General features: G+C 43.5%; 2 protein-coding genes across 6 annotated transcripts in view; one reads left to right on the plus strand and one right to left on the minus strand.

Annotated features, from left to right (window-relative positions):
• DDX31 (DEAD-box helicase 31) overlaps positions 1-10,429 on the minus strand; it is a 46,861-nt gene extending 36,432 nt beyond the window's left edge. The window contains exons 1-13 of one of the 4 annotated variants that reach the window (XM_035341761.1): positions 10,139-10,184; positions 9,433-9,495; positions 8,375-8,619; positions 8,115-8,190; positions 7,611-7,654; positions 7,091-7,161; positions 6,425-6,489; positions 5,958-6,002; positions 4,345-4,386; positions 2,556-2,620; positions 1,661-1,780; positions 1,185-1,291; positions 220-455 (exon numbers count right to left, since the gene is read on the minus strand). In XM_035341761.1, coding sequence (XP_035197652.1) covers positions 220-455; positions 1,185-1,291; positions 1,661-1,780; positions 2,556-2,620; positions 4,345-4,386; positions 5,958-6,002; positions 6,425-6,489; positions 7,091-7,161; positions 7,611-7,654; positions 8,115-8,190; positions 8,375-8,619; positions 9,433-9,495; positions 10,139-10,150 — 1,191 coding nt within the window. In that variant the 5' untranslated portion in view covers positions 10,151-10,184. Of the gene's footprint in view, positions 1-219; positions 456-1,184; positions 1,292-1,660; positions 1,781-2,555; positions 2,621-4,344; positions 4,387-5,957; positions 6,003-6,424; positions 6,490-7,090; positions 7,162-7,610; positions 7,655-8,114; positions 8,191-8,374; positions 8,623-9,432; positions 9,496-10,138; positions 10,185-10,223 lie in introns of those variants that run through there. The other 3 variants (XM_035341760.1, XM_035341763.1, XM_035341762.1) reach the window with 3 other exon arrangements.
• GTF3C4 (general transcription factor IIIC subunit 4) lies at positions 10,430-22,704 on the plus strand. 2 transcript variants are annotated; one of them, XM_035341753.1, is made up of 6 exons: positions 10,430-10,830; positions 11,689-13,509; positions 14,901-14,978; positions 15,277-15,407; positions 16,304-16,392; positions 17,322-22,704. In XM_035341753.1, exons 1-6 carry the CDS (start codon positions 10,495-10,497, stop codon positions 17,384-17,386), a joined length of 2,520 nt encoding a protein of 839 aa, XP_035197644.1. In that variant the 5' UTR covers positions 10,430-10,494; the 3' UTR covers positions 17,387-22,704. The 2 variants fall into 2 exon arrangements, with proteins under 2 accessions (XP_035197644.1, XP_035197645.1); XM_035341754.1 differs by lacking the exon at positions 14,901-14,978.
• The last annotated feature ends 1,717 nt before the right edge of the window (positions 22,705-24,421 follow it).

The raw sequence follows: 24,421 nt of genomic DNA on the forward strand, positions 1-24,421 counted from the left end.
GAAGTTTGACACCACAGAAGCAGTACAAGAACATGCTGCAGTTATCTCACTGTCAGCATGAAAGATGCAAGAACACCTCAGCTCTCTTGTGGCTCCCTCTACGCTAGATGCACTTCAAAGCTTTAGATCTAATCCAGGCTATCCTTGACAGAGTAAGAGATGTAGGAGCGAAAAAGTGCAAAGGGCTACTTAGTAATATAAATGCAAGCAGAGTCTCACCTTGCATTTCTCAAGGATAAAAGCTGCTAATGTGACAAGCCTCAATTTGCCAGGGACCATCATGACATACTGCTTGAGTTTCTCTGGAACAGCAAAGTTTTCCTGGTCCATACAGCTTGATGGACTCCTGGCTTCTTTATCTGCTTGTAACGCTGGTTTGAGACGCTTCTGGATTTCATCTGCTATGGAAATTCTGACGGGATCATTCAAACTGATATCAGCCAGCCGTGTCACACCTAAACCACAGAAAATGAGACACATGAGGCCCAACCCGGGGAGCTTCTGGAGAGGGTGGTGATATATTCACATACAGAACAGCTAATGCAATTCCTGTGAAAAAACAAGGAATTTGTGAGCCATGCTTCCAACACTGAGAGAACTCTTCTACAAACTACAGACTTTTCAGGGCTCAGCTGGGCTTAGTCGCTGCAGACTCCACCAAAAGTGTCACAAGCCTTACTTCAGCCAATTGTGTTATTTTACATTATATAAATGTCTCATCCAGATAGACAGCATTTGGCAGTTCCATTTTTTAATGATGTGTGTGGAAAAACACAACAGATCTCCGCTCTATAAAGAGTCTAAGAGTCACTAGGCCTGGCTCAACTCCTGCCTCAGCAATTGACTTCTTGTACAATACTGAGCAAATCACACAGCAGCTGTCCTGGCCTGCCTTAATTCTGCATCTGTAAGGGAAAAAAAACAAACACCAAACAAAAACAGTGCTTCCCAGGTTCATGGTGACTTTGCTGTGTGTGTGACATATGTAAGGACTATGCAAGTATATACACTGACAGAAATTCCATTAATGAAGAAGTGTCATAAACCCAGCAAAATCATAAGGTATTATTCGACTTCTGCAAAGGGCCTCGTTTTGGGACATAATATAATAAATCTCAACATGCTATTTCACAATTCCCTGTGAATTTTTCAGCTAAAAGAGACACAACACATCTATAACTTACCTTCTGTGAGTGTGGCTGAAAGCAGGACATTCTGACGTGTCTCTTTCTCAGCATTTAAAGCATTGAGTATCACAGTCACATCTTTTTCAAAGCCCAGGTCCAGGATCCTACAAAAACAACAGAAATGATGAAAGATGCTGTAAGGAATGAGTTGAAAGTCTTAAGGCTACATAAGCCAATTAAGAATAGCAGAAGTGCTAGAGCTGATCAGATCTTTGGCTCATCTAGCTTTATGTTCAACTTTTGCCAGGTTAAGACACGTCAGAATACACAGCGAACCTCTGCAATTGAATAATTGTAGAAAAATCTGTCCAAAGGGGATATTTCTGCTTAACCTCAGACATCTACCTGCGGCTTAGCTGAGGCCACTAACTCTGAATGGCTTAAGAACATCATTTTTCTTTTAAATGTGTTATCTAATGTAGATGCAGAGGGTATCTTTATTCTTTTCTGTATCTGAACACCTGGAAGTTTACCTGTCTGCTTCATCGATGATCAGCCACTGAGTGTGACGGAAATGAATACATTCTGTGGACCTGATGTGATCAACCAGTCGACCAGGAGTTGAAATAAGGATATTTATCCCCTTACGTAATCTGATTAAAAAAAAAAAAAAGAAAAAAGAAAAAAAAAACCACACAGGTTACAAGTGACTGTGGAATAGGAAACCAGAATGAGGAGCTGGAACCTACAGCAAAAAAAATCCCGGACATCGTAAAATTAGCAGGAATGGTACTTCCTCATTGATTAAAACTGAAATTTCATCCACAGCCAAATTATACCCTTAATCATCTCTGATATTCACAGTGGCATACTCAGCGATACAGACAAGGTGGAAAGAAAGATTAATAATATTTAAAAAAAAATAAAGCATGCAAGCCAAGTTTTCTTTTCTAATTGAGTACTTTTTACTGCATAGAGTAAACTTCTTTTTGTGTATGCTTATACACAGACAAATTAAAATTCCGTTTTGGTTTACTGGCTTACAATTCAATTTTTGAAAAGGGAAAAGAAAGATTTTTAACACCAGGAAATCTCTTCTCCAGAAAGCAATTTCCCCCATACCAAATACTGTAGACAGCACTTGGAGATAAGCAAATACAGGTGTTTGTCAGAAAAGAAAAAATACTGACACAAGAGATCATCATCTCAGAAGGCTCATCAACATTTTAGAAATAGATCCAACTGAGGAAAGTGAATACTTCCTGCTGACCCAGTCACTGTATCTGTGTAAGATCCAGGGGGATCACAGCTTGATCCAAACTCTCAATCCTCTCTCCCACTAAGAAAAGCACTCTAAAGAAGAGTAGCAGAGGAAAAGGCTGTAGAGCAGAAGAACCCAAAATACAATTTAAGAAGTTGGTTTCGTACCTGGCTTTTTCTGATTTTCTCTTTTCTCCTCCCATTAGCACTCCAGGCACAATCCACGTAAACGGCTACAGAAAGGAAAAGCAAGACCAACAGAGATTCTTCTTAATAAATAGACAGAGCCTAATCCAACAAATGATTTTTCTTGGCAAAAAGAGAAAAGACCGGAGCTGACAGCAGTGCGTGCCTGATTTGATCTAACAGATACAGCCTACATGCCCTTTCTCACCCACAGATAAATATCAATAGCACCTCTGGTTCTAGGCATGTAACTTGCTTCCCACATTGTCTAGAAAATAGAAATGCAATCACTTTTGCACCGCTTCCACTCACATAATAATATTTCTTTCCCTTCTCCCCATGTGACCCAAATGTTCAAAGACAAGCCACAACGCTATTCCTTCATCTCGCCTTTAAGCAGTATCCTCCTGTGGCCAAGGAAGATTTTAAAAAAACACCAGACCTATAAAGTTTGTTTATACATACACAGATCTACAGACACAGCCACCATGTGCACATTAAATATCAGTCTCATTGACACTGGCAGGAGTTTTTGCCGTTTACTTTAATGAGGCCTGACTTCACGGAGTCCAATATTGCCCGATATTTACAGGGGAGATAATCAAAGCACAGGACTGTCATCGCCTCACTTGACAAGAAATGCAGGACAGACGCAGAGCACAGCTTGTAAGGATTGCACGAACGTGTGACTGGTAAATAGGCTTAAGTTTGCACGGGTCACCGCTTGCCAAAAATACTCCAACAAAACAGTTTCTAACAAAAAGTGCTCCTTGGACAGGTTTGAAATAAGAAAGTTGTCTTAGCAAGATCCATACAATATAATCTCAGCAGTTGGCATCACAGTAATTGCATCAAGAAGAGCTCAACTAGCCTTTTTCTCCCTCAGTAATTACACAAGCAAATTACACTCTCCAGTCAGACCAGGATCCAAATACTCTCTTTTGGGTCACTGTAACAATTGATGGTTGCTGCACATTTACGGGTAACAAAGAGAAAAATTAAAGGGTGTGGAGCAATCCAGACTTCAGTCTTTGATGATCACCTTCAATTGCTCGAGGTCTTGACAGAATACTATTGCTCAATATTAACAGATGGGAGTTCCACATCGAGAGTCCACTCAGAACTTCTAACACTCAAGTGTAAGACTCAAGTACTTTAAATCTCACCACGACACAATAACATTTTACTTGATAATTCCAGCACTACAAAGAATTGGAAAGTGCCTTATTATTTCAAAGAACAACAGAAGATGGAGTGGGAAGATGGATCAGACAAACCATTTAGACACCTTCTAGTCCCATGCTAAGATACTCTGCCTCAGATAAAAGTAATATATTCTCATGTAGTGACTTTTGAAAGCCTTTTAATTTCTCCAGCCATTCAACTGGCTAAGCAGTTCACCTAAATCCCAATCTCCATCTGAAATTCATCTGCCTAGTAACAGTTTCATTAAAATGGCACTTGGCATCGTGAGAGTTTTCACTTTGAAATGATGGCAGCTATTTCTAAGAACAAAACATGAAGATCAACTACACTTGTTTTTGAAAACTTATGTAGCTAAGCTGCCAGAATTAATCAGCTTATTGTTCATTTAATAGTTTAAAACATGCCGCAGAGAAAATCACACTTGGGCAGACAGATTCATCTTTCAGGACCATAGATCTTGACAGATGCTGGATTTCCTTCAGCACCCAGTTGAACCCCCAGGAACTGGAGTTGCTTAGCATCTTACAGCAAGAGGCTCAAAGGGAAAAAAAAAATGAATTCTTACCTTGAGTAGTTTCTGAACTGTATCAAAACTCTGGATTGCAAGCTGTGGAATTCAACACAAGAAAGTGAGTTCTGAGAAAGCCTACTAACGGACAGCAATCTCCTTTTTGCCTCAAAAATCTGTAAGATGTCTGTTCCATATATTGTCAGAATCCTAAATATGTCCCTAACTGTTCTTTTACAAGCTGCCTATTATTTTAGTCCCTTAAATAATCCTTCTTTTATTATATTTGGACCTGTTCAAAAACCCCTCTATTGGTTCAACTCCACAAGCCAGCTGTCAGGACAATACAGACTTCTGCAGGCCTCTTTGAATGCCCCAGGGAAAAAAATATGCTGAAACCACAAAAGATTTTGCTCCACTAGAAAAGTAAAAAGGAAAATTGCACCATTTCTGCAGGAAAAAAAAAATACAACCAACAAACAAAACACTACGAAAAGGAAATGCAGCCCAGCGGTTAAAACACCGTCTTCTGGCAGTCGGTGCATGCCACATTATCCCCTCACCTGACCCACGGAGCGATCATGCCACTGGACCTTTCTACCTCTCCGTTTCCCAGTCAGCAAACCAGAGGCGGAAGACACAAAGCTTGCAAATCTAAATGTCTGGTCAGTGGGAAACATTTAGCTGTTGGGTTTCATGTGCTGCCCAACAGACATTGCTGCTGTGGCAATGAGGAAGGCTTGAGAAAGGCATTGGTGCCACCCTGCCTCATTTATGGAACATGAGTAGGTGACCAGGGCTTAGTTACGGGAGTAAAACTATTTTAATTGCTCTGACTACACGTTATGTACTATTTGCCAAGCTCTCAAGAAAGCCTATTACCTCCAACGGGAAGAAAAGTAAAACCACCTGTAATTACAAGGTATCTTGATAAGTGCACTCATTGGCAGCTCTTTAAACAAGCTTACGAACAGTTTCCTACATGCTTAGTATTCGCCCAGCATCCCAGCAAGGCACTGAGTTTCCTGCTGTAAAAATTTTAAATAGCTTCAGAGCTTCCTCCTTCCACGGAACCGAGCTGAGATACTGCAGCACTGCAGGATGCATGAAACGCTGTGCCCCAAACTAGATACCTGCAATCAATTCTCTACATTGATGTTATTAGTATTTGACACACACAGACAAGGTTGATACCCTCCTCTGAAATTGCTTTTGCAATTGCAAATAACACAAATCAAAGAGTTCTGTGGAGAAACCAGCTCTTGGTAGCCTCATCTTCAGTATTCACTTATGGATTTGAAAAGAGGGCTTTATAAGTGAAGCGTTTGTATAAACCTACACACTTGCAAAGCTGATTTCCTTGGTTTTAGTTACTCCCGCTGTATGAACTAGTTAAGCTTCCTCCCCCCATGCACTGAGCTAGAGTTTCTCCAGTCCTCCCAGATGAGATCTCGCTGCGTGGGGAAACCTTAAGAGAAGTCTGCTGACTTATTTCGGTATGGCAGTAAACAAAAATGCCCACATGCATTCAGAGAGCAAGCACTCTTTCTGTCAGGGCAAAAAGATGTTTCCTAGGACGGTCTTCAGTCCCTGGTGGATCCACATCTACTAAAAATCAGTGTTCATACAATCAGGTTCTGACAAAAACTGAAAGAAAAAGGGCCACCTACCTCTCTTGTTGGTACTAATATAAGCGCGTAAGGCCCATCGCTCCGCTGCAAAGACAAGAGGACTGCTAAGAAGAATGCAGAACTAATACACAGGCCACTTCCACTTCTAAGATCTATTAGCTGACAAAGTGAATTCTAAAGGGTTTTACTATAAGCCTGTAGACCACAGTTTGGGGCACTCCCCACCCCTTTTTAAAAAAATCAGCACTCTTTCAAGTATCAATACCGCACCACCATCTCTTTTCTGATGTAAAGGCGAACGTATAACATTTTACATGCAAGAATATTTGCATCGTTCTTAAATCATCTCAACAGTACAGGAGGATCATCTAAGCCACATTCACAAATACAGCAGAAGAGATTGCTTGACCTTTTAACAAGGACAGATGCTGATGACTACAAGATAACAGCTGAAATTTATTTTTTTATTAATCTTATTATCAAGAGCAAATATACTTAGTTGGTACCTTTATTTTGGTCTCCATTCCTTGTAAAGACTGCACAAGTGGAATCCCATAGGCAAGAGTTTTACCTTCATAAAAGAGAGAAAATTGGAAGAGTCTTCATTAAAAAAAAAAGAAAGAAATGGAAATTGCAGTACCCCTGCAAATTAAGTACCGTTCACCTCGCTATTCTTAAACTGAAATCAGAGTCTGGAAATGTTTTAATTAGGTAAGAAGTTTCCAGAAAGGAAGATTGACAGACTGTTCACTGAGTGTTTACATTAAAAAGAAGAGGTGGTGGTATCCCAGCTAGGATCCATCTAAAGAAATAGCTCTGTCCACCCAAGAAAATGAGACATGAAGACATAGTTTACTGTAGAGCAAGCACGTAAGTTTGTATGATGATAGCGTGTGCTGCTTAGCTCCACTGGCCTCCTGGCCCTGCATCCCCAGCACGAGCCTTGGAACAGGCCCATGTGCAATGGCTGGCAGCTGCACATCAACATTCAGTCCCAGCACCGGGTTGTCACAGAAGTTTGCACAGCATCTGTCTGTGCCATGGCAGTCCCACGCCAGGGTTCTGAGCCTGTCACTCTTGTGAGCTGAACTGGGAACATGATGTTTTGGTTCTTTAATTTGGAATCCAGTTTAAAATGCTGTAAGAAGGGAAGCTGGTAATTAAAAACTGACCTGAACCAGTCTGAGATCTCACTAGAGCATCTTTGCCTTGCAGGAGCACAGGGATTGTTTCCTTCTGAACGCTGTGTAACAAACAAACAAGTCAGGAAATACAGATGCAACACAGCATAGAAACTTAAGGTTTTAATATACGTTGACTGTTTCAAAACTGTTTACCCCAAATTCCACATGTTCACCTCTGTTGTATAGCTACATCAGTAGAGATGAGTTTTAAGGGAAGTCTGCAGATACACATCAGATATGACAGATCAAAAAAAAAGTGATTTTATGATTCCACTACCAAATTAGAAGCTAGGATTCCGAGGTTCCATCTCCAGCTATGACAATGACTTGCTATGTAATTTGCGAGTTATTTCTTGGCCCAGATTTTGAAAGAAATAAACCCAATGGGAAGTAGAACAACTTAACAAGTACTGTGGTCTTCACAATCCAATTAAGTATAATGAAACGATCATAAATGATTGGCTTTAAAGGTTAGTGAAGTGCCAAGTGTTTATACTAAATTACTTACTTGGTCATACTACATATCTTCAGGACGGTGGTTATTGTGGATATCTAGGGAGAGAATTAACAGGAGTAAACGGGTCACACTCTTTGGTTACTTTTATAGTACAAGATAGAGCAAAAACCAGAAGACTGATATTTATTCTCTACATTACTCGTCCAGGGCAGCTGGATGGAAAAGTTCCAATGTCCTCAGAATACTTCTAATAGCTTACCAGAATTATACCATTGCTGGTACATTGTGAAACACCGGATTTGCTAAAATACTGCACCCCCAAATAGCTTTTTGTGGTTTTGGTATTACAGATGCAAACTGCAAAGAGTGCTGAGCCTCTGTGTTTGGGGATGCGTGAGGATACTGGCCAGCACACTGAGCTACGAGACCATGATACAATCAAAGTACTGGTGAGCCCGTTCACGGTACCACGAATAAAGGTGCATCTCTCAGCCCTCTAAGAAACACCCCCCTTAAATAGCATGTTCCAAGGCACAGGGCCTTCCTGCCACTCACCAGATGTGGATGGAGGTCCAACTGGCTAAAAGAATCTGTAGTGAAAATACTTTCTTGTACCTGCTGCACTGCTTTTCTGAGTTAGGGGAAACAGAACAAAACAAAGCACATGGTATGGTTACAAATTATACATTAGTAGTCTATGTAAACAGCAGCAAAACCAAAAGACAAGCAATTACTTTGCCCAAGCAAGGGCTAGAATTCAAGACACTGAATTTCAAGGCATTGATTTTTCCCCCCCTCCCCTTTGTGTAAAATACCTCTGAATTTTTGGGATATCAGGGTTGTTTCTAAACAGGCTTGATGTCTTAACGAAAGGTTTGCTTTTCTGGCTTTCATTTTGGTTGTCAGTCAACTGCTTCTTAGGAAGAGATTTTTGTAACAAGCTTCCCTTTTCCCTGACGTTGGTTTCTGTAGCACATTTCTTGAAGGCATTTATCGGTGGCTTACGTTTCGAAGGTGGATTTCCATGCGGTGACTGGAGCTTTCTTTTCAGAGCATTAGACTGCTTTGATGTTAACAAACAAACAGCAAGAATGCATTAATTAATGAGAATTAAGTAAATGATACCATATTTTGCTCATGGTGAACAGAAGCATCAGCCCCAAAACAGAACCCTTAGTTTTAGAATCCCCTTGCCTAAAAAAATGAAGTTCATTTTTTGCAGCTAAGAGTTCCTGGTTTAACAGATTCAGTATCACGCCTGAGACCTCTGAATGCTACTAAAATTCAAATAAAAATCTAAAGGCATATATGGTGCTTATCACAAAACAATTTTGTCTAGCTTCTCTAGTAACTGAGCAAACATGCTTATAGTAATAATAATGATAATAAAATATCTCTCAAAAGTTTTGCAAGCCTTCTCCTTATATTAAAGCCATATCTACAGCCTTTTCTTTTTCTGGGCATGAAGGATGGCCTGTCCTTCACTCCAGCCTGTGCTTCTGCCAGCTTCAGAATTTCTAAGCTCTCCACTACTTCTTTTACCAAAACAGGTTTCTTTTACTGATTTTCCATTCACCTGAAGTTTTTTTGTTTGTTTGTTTGTTTTGTTTGTTTTTTGTTTTCTTTCCCCATCTCTCTCCAGGAACACTGAAGAAGAAAATTAATTTAGCTTCCTTTGTCCCCAAAGCTCTTTTCTATCCCCCAGCCTTTTTTCAATGAACTTGTTTTCCTTGACACATTTGCAAAACTCCTGAAACAGGCGAAATCCCTGCACAATCTCGCCTCACTTTTTTCTCTCTCTTCTCTACTCTTAGCTGCACACTGTAATTGTCTTTGTCCTCCTGTGAACCATATCATTCTCAAGCTCTATTACTTTTTTCACTTGCTTCTTCACATTTTCGGCATTCAAGAACTTCTCAGATGTGATTCTCAGTTGCTGTAAAACAAATTAAGCTCCACAGAGTTACTAGAATTCCATCAGCTTACCCAAGAGAGGCCCTTCACCTTAGTTGACATCGTTCACTGGGCAAACTTTGGCAGGTTTGGCAGCAACCTCCCTTTGGCTATTTTCATTACCCCTCTGTGCCTTCTTCCCCTATCGATTTACCCTGCTTTTAACAACCCAGCCTTCCCCAGGCCTTCCCAAAGCACGCCGTGTGGGAGTTGGTGGGGCACACTCAGCAAACTAGCATCCTGATTTACCCAAATCCCCTAATCCTCCCCAAACCTCCCTCCAGTGACCCTCACTGCCAGGCAGCCGGCGGCGGCGCTGCCCTACCCCGCCCTGCCGCTGCCTGCCGCCCGGCGCTTCCCAACCGAAAAACGCCGCTTTGAACCCATCCTGGCTCTTCTTTCCCCAAACTTGTGGGGAGAAGAGCACCTACTGCTGCGCCTCGCGGCGCTCCGGCCATGAGGCGTTTTCGGTAACTCACGAAAACACCTCCCCCGCCTCTTCATCATCATCTTCCTCTTCCTCACTGCACCTCACACGTGTCCGAGCGGCTCGGAGGCCAGCGGGCGGCCGGGGACAGGCGACCCCTCTCCACCACCCCCCACCCGCCCCAAAACTCGACCCCGGCCCCAAAACTCATCCCCAGCCCCGCGACGGGAGGGACGGACGGGGCACACCACACGCAGCGAGGTTGTGCCGGGAGCCGAGCTTACCCCTCCGGAGCGCAGGTTGAGGAGCAGCGCCCCTCCCGCCGCCATGTCCCGCCGCCTCCACACGGCTCCGGGACGGCCCCAGGGGACCCCGGAGGGAATCGAGGCTGCGGCCGGCGCCCCGCTGAAGGCCGAGGAGCGGGCGAAGGAAGGGGGAACCCCGGCTCTCGGTGCCCCTCAGGCAGCGGCGGGGCAGCCCCAGCCGGCGGCGGCCGAGGGCTTCGGCGGCGGCGCAAGCGCGCAGCGGGCGGAGCGGCCGTGAGGCGGCGGTAAGATGGCGGCGGCGGCCGGGGCGAGCGGGGGCAGCCCGGCGGCGGCGGAGGAGGAGCCGCCGCTGGGCCTCGAGTCGCTCGTGGAAGAGACGGCGGCGGCGGCGGCGTCGAGCGCCGGGTTTCGGCTGACGGCCGTGAGGCGGGAGCCGGCGGTGAGGCTGCAGCACGGAGTCAGCGGCTTGGAGCCGCTGGCCTGGTCGGAGGATCACCGGGTGTCGGTGAGCACGGCCCGCAGCATCGCCGTGCTGGAGCAGCTCAGCGACGTGCACGGCGGAGGGCAGGAGATGGTGATCCACCGCACCGCCGTGCCCGCGCCCGCCGCCGCCTGTTACCTCAAGGTGAGCCGGGGGCTCAGGGCGCTGAGGGGATTTACCTGCCCGGGGGAGGCCCGGCAGGGGCAGGGAAGGCGTTCTGTGGGGGAAGGGATTCCAAAAGTTAGCTGTTCTTCCAAGAATCGCTTCAGTTCCAGTACCTTGATTAGGATTTCACTAAGATTTTAAGTAGAGATCTTTCATGGGTTACTACCGGAGCTTAAAGGTTTTAGCAGCAAGGTGTTAGCTTTGGGTTTCTGGGGGATGCCTTAATGTCACAGGTCTCAGCACAGGCAGGAATTGAGTCTGGCTATGTGTCTTGTTAAAGTACAACTGTGTTGCCACAGATCTATTTTTTCCCCCCAAACAAAGTTGAGAAGGTGGAGTGAGGTGAGTTGGAATACTGAGCACTTTGCAATTTGTTAATTGCTTACCTTTATGTATGCATTTGAGAACAGAAGTATCACAGAATGGTAAGATAGCCCTAGCTGGAAGGGACCCACAAGGATCATCGAGTCCACCTCCTGGCACCACACAGGTCTACCCCAAAATTCAGACCATGCGACTAAGAGCACAGTCCAAACGCTTAAACTCTGACAGGCTTGGTGCCGTGACTGCATCCCTGGGGAGCCTGTTCCAGTGCACAAGTATGAAAACAGATTGTTTGGTTCAGCAAAGATCCAATAGAAGGAAGTCAAAACTATACAAATTCAGGCCAACGCTGAGGCGTAAATCTTCAAGAGTGAAGTTAATTAACAATTAATTTGAACACTGTAGCGGAGGTTGTGATAGAGGATGCTTGATTTCAAGTGAGAATTAAATCCGGGAAAATCTTCTTAAAATAACATTCTGAAATGTATTGAAACGTTTTTTGTTTTCTTTTAGGTTGGTCCAAAGAAGGAGGTAGCAGAATGTAGGGAAAAGTTCTCCAGTTCTATGGATCCAACGGTTAGTCAAACTTTTATGCTAGATCGAGTGTTCAATCCCGAGGGGAAGTCGCTGCCGCCAATGCGAGGGTTCAAGTACTCCAGCTGGTCACCGCTGGGCTGTGACGCCAATGGACGATGCCTGCTTGCAGCTTTAACCATGGACAATCGATTGACCATCCACGCAAACCTCAACAGACTGCAGTGGGTGCAGCTGGTGGACCTGACGGAAATCTATGGCGAGCGTTTGTACGAAGCCAGTTACAAACTTTCCAAGGCTGACACTCCCAGGGGAGAACTAGAAGACTTCGCTGAATTTCAGCGGCGGCACAGCATGCAGACTCCAGTACGCATGGAGTGGTCGGGTATCTGTACCACGCAGCAGGTTAAACACAACAACGAGTGCCGGGATGTTGGTAGCGTGCTCTTAGCAGTACTCTTTGAAAACAGTAACATTGCGGTTTGGCAGTTTCAGCTTCCGTTTCTGGGTAAGGAATCAATTACTTCTTGCAATACCATAGAGTCTGGAATAAGTTCTCCGAGTGTCCTGTCTTGGTGGGAATATGAACATAACAACCGAAAGATGAGTGGACTAATCGTAGGGAGTGCTTTTGGGCCAGTTAAAATTCTTCCTGTCAATCTAAAAGCAGTCAAAGGCTACTTTACGCTAAGACAGCCCGTAGTCTTATGGCAAGAAATGGACCAGTTACCAGTGCACAGTATCAAATGTATTCCACTTTACCACCCCTACCAGAAATGTAGCTGTAGCTTAGTGGTGGCCGCAAGAGGATCTTACGTGTTTTGGTGTCTTCTGTTGATATCCAAGGCAGGTCTGAACGTCCATAATTCTCACGTGACAGGGCTTCATTCGTTGCCAATTGTGTCTATGACTGCGGACAAACAGAACGGCACAGTGTATACGTGCTCCAGTGACGGAAAGGTAAGGCAGCTGATTCCTATATTCACAGATGTTGCTTTAAAGTTCGAGCACCAGCTGATTAAGCTCTCAGAAGTGTTTGGCTCTGTGAGGACTCATGGAATAGCCGTTAGCCCCTGTGGTGCGTACTTAGCCGTTATTACGACAGAGGGCATGACTAATGGTCTTCACCCCGTTAACAAAAACTACCAAGTTCAGTTTGTTACTCTTAAGACTTTTGAGGAGGCAGCCGCGCAGCTCCTGGAATCTTCTGTTCAGAACCTTTTCCGGCAAGTGGACTTGACAGATCTCGTACGCTGGAAAATTTTGAAGGAAAAGCATATTCCTCAATTTTTACAGGAAGCACTGGATAAAAAGATTGAGAGCTGTGGTTCTACTTACTTCTGGCGGTTTAAGCTGTTTCTCCTGAGGATTTTGTACCAGTCAATGCAGAAAGCTCCCTCAGAGGTCATGTGGAGACCTTCGCACGAGGACACAAAAATACTGGTCTCTGATTCCCCTGGAATGGGCAGCACTGAAGATGATCAAGAGGAAGGAACTTCTAAACGAGCCAGCAAGCAGAGCCTATGTGACACAGGCAAAGGTACGGACATAGATGACACTGCCGATGATTCTCTTCCTCAGTCAAGTGAGATAGGAGGCCACGAGCCAATGGAAGAAAAGCTGCTTGAAGTACAGGCACAGATTGAGGCAGTAGAAATGCACTTGACACGAGAGCACATGAAACGGGTGTTGGGAGAAGTTTATCTACACACATGGATTACAGAAAACACCAGTATTCCCACCAGAGGAGTCTGTGACTTCTTAATGTCCGATGACGGATATGAGGACAGAACAGCACGAGTAAGTGCACCTCTATGCTCTGGGGATTCGGTGTTACTTCTTTCACCCCCCCTCTACAGCCTAAAAGGAAAACACAACTTTAGGGGTGGGAAAGAGAACTGTAATCGAGTAATCCTTGCTAGACAGCTTCTGTAGAGCATCCATGGTAAGTTGTCCTTCCTTGGAATTGTGGAATAGGAGGGAACGTAAACACAGACATTGAAATCTGGATCAGGTACAGAAGGAATAAACATGTCTGAGTTTTTGCAAAACAAGGGAGAGGATCACAGTTTATACCCTTGTAAGTGGGTTTAGAATGTGCACCAAGTGAGAAGAATGTTTTTGTGGCTAGATTTACTTAATTTAGCATCTCTACAAAACTAAGGTTAGGAGGTACTTCCTCTAGTCAATTACATGTGAAGTTCTAACTTTGCAGAGTTGCAGTATCGCTTCTTAAAGCATTTATTATTCAAAGTACTGTGACTGTTCGGGTGGTACATCTGGTTCTGTCGGTGCTCCACGAACCTTCCATGAAAATACCAGTTACAGATAATTGTTTTATGAGCTAGATGCAGTGATTCAGAACTTGATGCAGGGTTTTCAGTTAACCAAGCTGACCGAGCGTCTTCGATATACCACATTTATGGCCTGACCCTTCAGACACACTTGCATTTGTTAAACTACAATAAACAGGCATAACTGAATGCTTGGCCGTGACAGGACCTCCTCCCAAACTTGCAGTACTCCCCACCAAAGTAAAAGCATAACCACGGGGAGACTTGCAGAGGAAATACATGATCAATGAGCTCTGCACGGGGCAATGAAGTTCTCTGGCTATAGACAAAGGAAGCGTCAGTGGGAACACTGCCATCAGCCTCCCAGGCCTTAAGACTTGATGACAAAAGTGTCACCGATGTGCCTGTACCTCTCTTTGAGCAGAGAATAATTCTATTCAGTACCTGAATCCTTAAATCACTCGAACTCTAAATATCAACCTTTACATTACATTCAGAAAGACAGAGGAAGCAAGCACAGAGTCTGTTACTGATGTAACGTGGTGTTCTCTACTGGAATTGCAAGGCAGCAGGCCACGCAGCGTGGCCTTCATAATTTGGTAGGAAAGTATCGTGGCAGAACTCCTGTGTTTTTCTGGTGCCCAATTACTATGAATTGGAGGCCCAAGACATTGCTTTTCTTACGTTGTAAACAAGATTCTTCATCTTATAGTGATTAAAAGCTGCCTTCCAAACTATTTTATCCAGTTTGCTGTCACGTTTTAAAGGTTCTTGGGATGTGGTTTGTATCTACAGAAATGTCAAGGACAAGTTCTATCATGTAAATGTTTTGCTATAAACATTATGTATCCTCTAAGATGACTGCTGAAGACATATATCTCACTAATTCTTGAACAGGATTTTTTTAGCACATCTTCTGTGATACATAGGAGAACTGAAAACACTGCTGTAACCATCACTGGCATCCCCTCAGTGGTATGATATCAAATATTCTGCTTCGTTTTACGTTTGCAATTAGCTTAACCTAAGACTGATTGCTCTTAAGTTCTGTGTCCCTGTAGAATGGGACAAATGAATCCAGGTGATCGTATTTCAAGAATAAATTAATACATCTCCGTGACAGCCTTACGTTTATATTTCTTTGTATGATTTTGGTGGATAGGTCTTTGCATCCTGTATCACATTCTGAAATCACAGTATCCTGAGAGACTTTTCTACCTTTCAGTAGGCAGCTGTCTCGCTATAAACGATGCTGACTGCTGTGTATTCCCAGGTGCTGATTGGGCATATCTTAAAGAAAATGAACAAACAGACTTTTCCAGAGCACTGCAGCTTGTGTAAAGAGATCCTGCCATTCACTGATCGCAAACAGGCAGTCTGCTCCAATGGACATATTTGGCTCAGGTAATCTGCTCTTAGAGTTTTTTTGCCCCCTCTGCATAAATTTAACGTGTTTAAATAGCTAACTTAATATATTTTCTATTGTTGGAGTAGAAAGTCATGAAGCACATTACCATGCTGCAGTTAACTGCACTTTTTGCTGGCTCTTCCCTTAGAAAGAAGGCACCGTAGATTGGACTTGGTTCTCTCATCAGTACACTATTTTCAAAATAAAATGCTTTTGATCATGCTTTTTTAACCAAGCAGGGGGAGGGAGGGAGCAGTGAAAAAGTAGAGGGTGAAAAAAAAAAATGAAGCAGCAGTCATCTGTTAGAAGAGCACATGAAAGAGTTTGTTCTAGCTTCTTCAGCATTTGAAAACAAAGTAATTTAAGAGGAAATGATTGGAAACAACTACACCAAGAAGTCTGGAACATCTAGAAAAAGAAATCTTTCAGCATCAGTGTATCGGTGTATGTTGTTTGTCCACAGAGACTTAGCAAGTCAGTAGTCTGTCACTTTAGAAAAACTTGTACCGCCTAATCCTGTGCTATTTTGGCTAAATAGTCATTAAGTTTCACTTAATGATGCTTTGGTTCCTCCCCTGCACAGGAGCCCTCAAGCTCTTGACCTCTTCTATCGTGTGCTCAAGTTGTGTGCTAAAGTTTTTGGGCCAATGATGAAACCTTTTCCAGAGTATTTTGGTGATGGGCCTTTGCATTTATGTGTACACTTGGGAAGTTTCACTTACCTGCAGGAGTAAACCATTAATTTTTGTGTTTGATGTGGCTCGCAGCTGCCCCTACTCTCGGAAAGTAAGGCCTGTCGGGAACAGAACCCAGCCTCCAGTCAGGACACAGGAGCAGGTCACAAAACAGTAAAACCCCGAGCCTCGTGATAAAACAACTTGTCCTTTCACAGGTGCTTTCTAACCTACCAGTCCTGTCAGAGTTTGGTATACAGGAGGTGTTTGCTTCATGACAGCATTGCACGGCATCCCACCCCAGAAGGTAAACTGCTCCTGTAAGGGCAGGATTATGGATTCTTATCAGTGTAATGACTTGAACTTATTTCATTGACTTTTCCCTAGTAGGCAGCTATGTGAAGGTACTAGTATCACGCATTTCATGGTCTCCTGCTGCTGTCCACACATTAATGGCATATGTTAATTACAAAACAGCGACTACAGAAATTAACTTGTAAATACCATATTTTGTGACAGCTGGTAAACATGTAACCCGTGCTGGAGAGCTACAGCTGTTAGTTTATATTCAAGTTAAAGAAATGAATTAGCTTCCAGGTCTGCAAATGCTGAATGTTTTTGACATCCAGTTTCAGTGCTGTATTGCTCCAGCACAGGTTAAGAAAAAATTGGCACCTTGCTGGCTTAGGCTCCAGACCTGTGGTAAGAACATCATCCAGGGACAGTGAGGGCAGGCTGTGGGGGGCGGTCAGCCTTTTGGCTCTGTGTTTTCACAGTTTGAGGAAGGACAAGCTGTGCCAGAAAATGGTTTTCTTCTTAACTGTTACATTTGAAAAAATAAATCATGGAGTAGTCTAACGGTTTGTCTTAAAGCGTGGGTGATGGCAGAATACTAAGAGCCACAAAGAGACGAACAATTAATAGCCGTGTTCTCTGGGAAGACATTATCTCAGCTGCTATTGCCAGAACATGTCAGCAAAAACTGATGCAGTTCTGGGGGGTGGGGGTGGGGAGGGAATCCTATGGATACTCTTTCACAGCCCCTAAGGTATTCCAGTCATCTCTAAGGATCAACTGCAGAACTTAAAGTTTTGTACAGAGAGGCTGATTAACTCTCAGTTAATCCTGGTGAATATACAGAGACTTTGAGGTTTACTATTTAGTTTGTCCGTTTCTGTGACCATTTCTGTGTCCATCTCTGCCTCCAGCTCTAAACAACTTGTTTTCTTATTGCAGATCCTGAGTGGATCAAGAGGTTACTGCAAGGACCTTGCACATTCTGTGATTCCCCTGTCTTCTAGAGAAGAGCTATGTAAAGACTGACAATATTTTCACTACTACATAAGCTCCCTTCAGTCTAGAAGGATATTGGGCACGGAAACAAACACTTCACTGAAAGGGAAGACAATGTCTGTGACCCTGTAAACAGAACATTGGAGGTTCTAGAAACTCCTTAGGTCCAGAGGTCATTCCATGCTCCAGAACCAGGAGTACAACTGGAAGACTGAGTTCATAAAGCAATCTAGAAACCCACTGACGTATCAGCAGCTGGATACACTTCCTTTTACTGAAAAGAAGCTGAAGTCAAGCTCGCAGCGTGAACTCTCCTTTCTGCCTGGCAACTGTGTGATTTCCCAAAAGCTAGGATGGGAACGGCGGATCTGCCTCTTGAATAGTCTTGGTGGGTAGAGAAGGCTTCAGCTCGTAGTGCTTGTTTGCTTTTTAACAAGTACTGGCACTTGCTGCAGAACATTAAGCTATCAAAATAATTTGTGGTTCTAATTTCTTGCAGAGTGAAGCAAATGCCAGTTACAGCCATATGAAAGAAATGGGCCATTTCTTTAGTTTCACTTAAAGTCTAGAAGACTAACTGCCTTTCAACTATTGTAACAGTATTGCAGTCAGAAGGGTCAAATTGGCTGCCTGTGTCAAATACGGATCAGTAAGAATAATTTTTAATGTAATAATTATTAAACTATTAGCAAATTGATTAAACAATAATATATATATATAACTTCCAGTGCTCATGTCTCTTGCCCCACTTTCTTTTTCCAAACGAAGCTCTAACCACTTCCTAGCTTTTGCCAGTATGCCTTCTGTTTCACTGAACCCTCTACCTCCAAGAATCGTCTTTTCCAGTGCAACTCGGTACCAAAACCATTACCCATTTACCATATTTGCAATTGAACTGAGAGTCTCCCTGATACAGATGCTGTTTTACAGAAATGGGGCACACAAGTCATCACTCCCAGCAGGCAGTTCCTCATTCCATAATGATGCAGTAAAAGCAAAACAAAAACCCCAACATGGCTAACACATTACAGGCGAAGTTTCCACAGCTGGTCGTGGAGCCTGGTAAAGCTTCTCTCATATAACCCTGACTTTTTCTCAAGAGATTCATAAATATGCCAATGATGTAGCATGGCTGAGCCCAGAAATTTATTCTGCTTTCTAACCGTCCTGTCAGAAAAAGATTCTTTCTGTCTTTGGCATCTAGTTCATATGGGGAGCAGGAGAATCCTTTTCAACTTCCTATGCAGCGTTAGAGGAATAATACCTCTAAAATATGTATGGTTATATGGTACAGTTGTCTTGTTAACTTAAAAAACGTTGTCAAATACTACAAAATTCATGTATTTACATTCCTCAGAATATGAATTTGGACACTCAAATATGCTGCCCTGTTTGTGATTCATGACACTTCTGACTGTGTGTGACGTCCTCTGCAGCCATTTGAGGAAAAATCAAGGAATTGTCCTGACAGTATCAGTCTCCAGCAACGCATGTGTGGATTGGTGCCTACGTTTCCTTGATTTGATGACTATGCATATTTTCTCAGTGTTCCTTAACCTTTAGCAGGAGCAATTTTTTTTCAGCTAACACTAAAACACGTCAGCTGTCCTTACCATCCAGTGTTTCATGCATTAAGCATGACAGTGCTTTACTGAGAATAATATTAATATGGTAGACTAGAGCAGCGTAAGCACATTCATCTGTAAAATAATTAGTCCTGTTTGTAAATATCCTTGGAAGCGATACCATAACTGTATTAAAGAAATGTTTAGTTTTTTATTGCCATGCACTGAAAACTGAAATGGCTGGTGTGTCTGGACTGAAAGAAAACGTGGACTGTGATAGTATCTAGTAAAACAAAGTCGGAGTAACCTTGGTACCTAATTTGTGCGCAGTCTGAGGCAGGCACTTTACCTGAGACAGCATTTCTGTTCTCCTTCCCAGTGTTAATGAGGCTTGGGGGAAACACAACATCTATTTGCAGCACGAGCTGAACAGAAGGGTTAATTTGTGGTGGTAGGGGAACCATTCTGAGCAGAAGCTGCAAGACCTTGTCCGGACGGTCCTGACCACTTCTCTCAGTGAGTAAACGTTCCAATTTAGAGATTCACCCGATTCTGGAGGTAGGAGAACTTTCCAGAGCCATGTATAAAAGTTTTTCAAGTCAAATATAATTTCTTTGATACTGGTTTAGAGACCATAACAACATCTTGGTCTGCTGAAATGTTTTTGGCTGGCTGACCAAAAGGTCCAACACGCTATCATTAGATGAAATCCTGGCGTTCACTTCTAGCAGTTCTCTTGAATTTCCTTAGACTTGTAATGCTTCAGCCACATAGAAGCTAGTACACCTAGCACTAGTATTTCAGCATTAATGTTTATTTTCCTTATCTTTCAAGGCAGTAGATACTCAGTTTACCATTGCCCGTTTGTTTAACCTGATTTATGACTGCTGGGAGAATGGAATTTTAAAGCCAATGACGTCGGCTTTGTCTGCATGCCAGTGGAGATCCTTTAGCACAAAGCTTTCACTTCTCACCCTGTGCCATTCACAACAGGTAAAGAGGTATTGTGATTTATTTATTTTTTTAAACAATCCTTAGTCCCTAAGTGTATTTTTAACTAGCGTAGACTTGAGTAGTGCAGCACACCTCAGAACAGGAACATTTAACTTCTGATGTTGATCTTGCCGGAATTTTCTGCCCAGCTACCAGCTGAGATTTCTTTGGAGAAACCTTTAATTTGTCTTGGACTCCTGACTTCACTTCTAGGAATGTGGGGTTTAGTCCCATTCCTCTTAGAGCACTGTAACAGCCTGCAGAGCTGCGGCAGCACCCTGCTGCGTTATCCCTCGTGCTTTCCCTAACCAAAACCTTTGCTTTCATGCTGTGTATGGGGAAAACAAGTGGATGAGGGTGGTACGAGCACCTGCTGCCAGGTCCTTGCACTATTTTTCCATGAACAGAGCTGCTGTCCCAGCTAGTACATAGTAGAGCTGTCCATGTTACAGCCTGGTCTGGTCTGAGACACAAAGTGAAGTATTTGAAGAATAAGTCCCACAAAACCAATTTACTCACTAGGTCTTTGCCCTAAGCTTTGCAAGATAAACGAATGAATAGTTAAAAGCTCTCGATTGCCTGACCATTTGGTGGTGAACACAAGACTTTCTTCTTGTGCTGACAACAAGCTTGTCACTCCTCCCCTAGAATGAAGAAATCCAAACTGCTCAACAGATTAGCAGGACAGCTCTGGGCTGGTTTTGGACAGCTTTTTTGTGCCTTGGTGCAATAAATTCCATTGTCTGAACTAAGGTGAAAGTTTGAGGTCATTATAACAGTGTCCTGAGTATCCACACTGTACATTTCTAAAGAGGAAATACTGTGGTTGCTAATAGATACATACAGGCAATAATTATTTCCCTGATTTTCTTAAGTTTACTAGGTTTGATTATGCAGCATAACTCAATTTATTCTAGCCTCAATGAGGGTTTCTCAACACGAAAGAACCGAACGCAAACATTTATAGTCCTAGTTAAGGGTTAACGAATCCTACTTGTACTGCTATACCTTCAACTGACATTTACAGGAGACTTGTTTTTACAAGTTTTCCTCAAGTACAAAGCCCTTCCTTTATTGCTTACCCAGGTTGTGAAACAGCGGGCAGCCTTGCAGGCACAGTTACTGGAGCCTCAGTTGCCACCTCTGGGTATGGCATCAGAGAGAGAACAAGGAGAAGAACCCATCCCACTCCTCAGCCCTCACCACAGAGCAGGTTGGGGGTAATCACTTAAGCTGTTGCTCAGTTTGACAACATCTTTGGGTATGAAACGCGCAAGGTCAGTATAGTAGCAATATAGGAAACTTCAACATCTGTTGCCGCACAGCACTAGCTTGTGTTATTTTTGCAGCCAGAAATAAGGGCGATAGCCTCAGAACGCTGGTAGTCACGGCAAAAGGCAGATTTATAGTGAGTACCAAAATTAACTAGAAGAAAAAGTTTAGGGGATCTCAGTTAATAACAGTGAAATGCTCAAAGTAGTTAGCAGTGCTATTTGTTCTCGTCCCCCTTTTTGCGTTCCCTTTTGGAGCTTTCTCTATCAGGCCTGTCAACGCACAAAGTACGCTTGCATTTTAGCCATACATTGACAAAGGCAGGGCTTTATCCTTTAACCAGAGCTCGTACCATCTTCTGTGTGGAATGCCTGCTAGTGTACTGCTCCCCCCCTCCATGTGGGCAAACAAGGACAACTTGGTGTCACTCTGTACACCTAGATTCCTGCCCTACCTATTGAAGCTGGAGGAATCAGGACAAGATTTTTGCCTTTTCTCGGAAGTCTCAGCCCGGGATGGTTTTTCACAATTCGTAGAGGCTAGCGTGTACGTACAGCCATGTCTACAGAGCTTTTGTTCTCACTTCTCATGGAGGGTCTCGTGTGACAGTATGTACACTTAAATTAGTCCGTGCTATACTCAGCTCTAACTCATACGAGGTATGCATTAATACTTTACGCTGGAGGTGTTCCCAGACCCTTGGTGTCAGGTGGAATATTCTTATTCTACCACTAAATGTTATTAGTGCTGATTCAGTGTTTAGCTCTCTTTATTTGCAAGACCTAGAACTCCCGCTGGTCTGTCATCTGCGTGCATGATCTGGGTAGTGACCTCAGGAGTGTCACAGCTGCCTCTGCACAACTAGCCAGGACTGCTTTCATTGTCGCAACGCAGCAGGTACACAGGGCACTTATTAGCATTAACTACACTACGGTTCAGAGCAGAAAGTGGAGTAATTCCCTGTGCTGTCTTAGGCTGCAGCTGAATCAATCCAAATGTGAATATCTGAGTTGGAGCATCTTCATCACAGAAGGACTCGCGCACTGCTGAGAGCCTACAGCAGGAGTTACAGGGTCATGCTGGCCCTGCAGTACACTTATTTAACACTAAAGTTAGGAAGCCAGTCCTGAAAAGGGAAGAATCAAGAGCCATCCAAATGGAACTGGTCAGAGAAGAGTTTGATTTAATTGCTCTGCTAATTTAATTGATCTCTTCATGCTACTTCAATTCCATTCCAGGGTGCAAGTGTTGTAGCTGGCAGACCGCGTGGTCACCAGGCTGAATGAAAAGCAAAGCTGAGTTTTAATCTTTAGTTTCTGGATTTTTCCTTTGAGACTTAGATCATGGAGGGTCTGACAAAGCTGCTGTGAATATTGATGCTGTGTATATGGCACATTTTGTAAACGTGAAGCAAACCTGGATGAGTGTTTTGTATACTGCGACAGTAGCATTGTAATCCTGCTCCTTTTTTATTCTAAAATAAATAAATGAAGTACGTTTTTGTAATGTCTGTATTTTAAGGGACTGACCTCCTGGGAGGGACATACGGAGTCAAGAGCTGAGACTGGCAAGAATGAACAGGACTCAGTCCTTCTTCGTGCTTAAAAATAAAAATCTCACTTCCACAAGGACTACACAGAGCAGCAAATTAGACCCTACGCCTTGTGAAAGCCAGATTTCTCAGCTATGGTATCTGAAGGACTTCAAACACAGGCGCTGTGGGAAAGGTCTGCACAGGGCTGGGGTCGGTGCTGTTTATTTCAAGGGAGTTGCATGCTGCAGATGGACAGCTCCTCGGAGACTGCAGTAACCCTGGGCCTCGTTTGTAGAATAAAAGCATAAATGATTTTTAGCCTAAACTGACCAAAGCCAGATTAAAGATTAGCTCTTGATTTTAATCTTTGAAGATACAAGAAGAGTTTAGAAAGTTTTAGTTCTTCTGCAGATTTAAGGAAGTGTTTTTTCTAGATAAATGAGATGAATATGCCTCATTTTGTTAATTCTGAGGAGTTATTTGCAATGGAAACTACTTGGTTAAACAAGGAGTACTGAGCACTATGTCTGTAAGTATCCAGGTAACTGGGGTGGGGGGGATAAGCACTAGTTACTTGTGTGGCTATACGTGGAGGAAGGGCGAAGCAGGAGGTCTGTAACCACACTTTAGAGCCATTTTTCATAGACCTGGCCAGTGACTTGCCACTTGCAGCACCAGCAGTTTTGACTCCTAGGTGCCAAACTGGCTTGCTCTGCCCTTATCTCATAGGGTAAGCAGCACAGGCAGTTGTCACGAGGCTGCAGGAGACCTTCCCACTGCAGCACAGCTCTTAGTGGAGCTGACAATCACTTTTTCTTTTCTTCCATAGAATCACAGTTCTTGTTACAGAAAGAGGAGAGTAACCCAGGAGAGCCTGCTTGTAGAGGGGAATAGATGCTTTTCTGTGTGAATTAAGAACGAGGCAAAGTCACCTTTAAGGTTCTGATTTGGACATGAGCTGTTACAAGGTCGTAACCAGTTTACACCTCTGAGAAGCAGACCCTGAGGCACAGGAACCTGCCAAGCCTTTCTTTGGCCTAAAACAAACCTTAAGGAAGAGTGAGAACACCTCGCTGTCCCTTCCTTCCCTGCAGTCACAGCTCCTACAACACCTCATGAACGGATGGCTGTAAAACCAGTTACATTTAAGGCTTCTGTGCTGGCATCATCACCCAAGATGCATCTAAGCCTTAAGAGGAAAGGTGAGGCAGGGGAAAGGTTTCAAGCCCACTGCAGAGACAGTGCTGGAGGACTGGGACTCCTGCCTGGGGGCGTTCCAGCATCCTTCCACTACAGCGCACGAAGGATCCATTGTCTGGAGCAGGTGGACGGGAAAGTTTGGGGAGCAGCTGAACGCATTCATCTTCATGCTGAACTACGTAATTAACAGCGTAACATATTGCACGTAGCACAACCTCCAAGCAGCCCTCTCGGCAAAGTGTCTTTGAAAAACAGTGATAAAAGATGTCCATTTCAGACCTGGGCACGCTGCACAATCAGTAACGTCTGCTCCCTGCTGCGTTCTTACCACCTCCTCTTTACCTTGTTTTTCTCATTGCTTAACATTTGTTTTGCCAGAATAAGATGCTAATAAAATCAAGCATAGTTACCAAATTGGTTTTTAAGTGTTGCATTCCAATTATAAAAGCCTAATTCCTCCTCCCATCCACTGAACCTTT

This window comes from Oxyura jamaicensis, chromosome 17, assembly GCF_011077185.1.
Source record: "Oxyura jamaicensis isolate SHBP4307 breed ruddy duck chromosome 17, BPBGC_Ojam_1.0, whole genome shotgun sequence".
Taxonomy (NCBI): Eukaryota; Metazoa; Chordata; class Aves; order Anseriformes; family Anatidae; genus Oxyura; species Oxyura jamaicensis.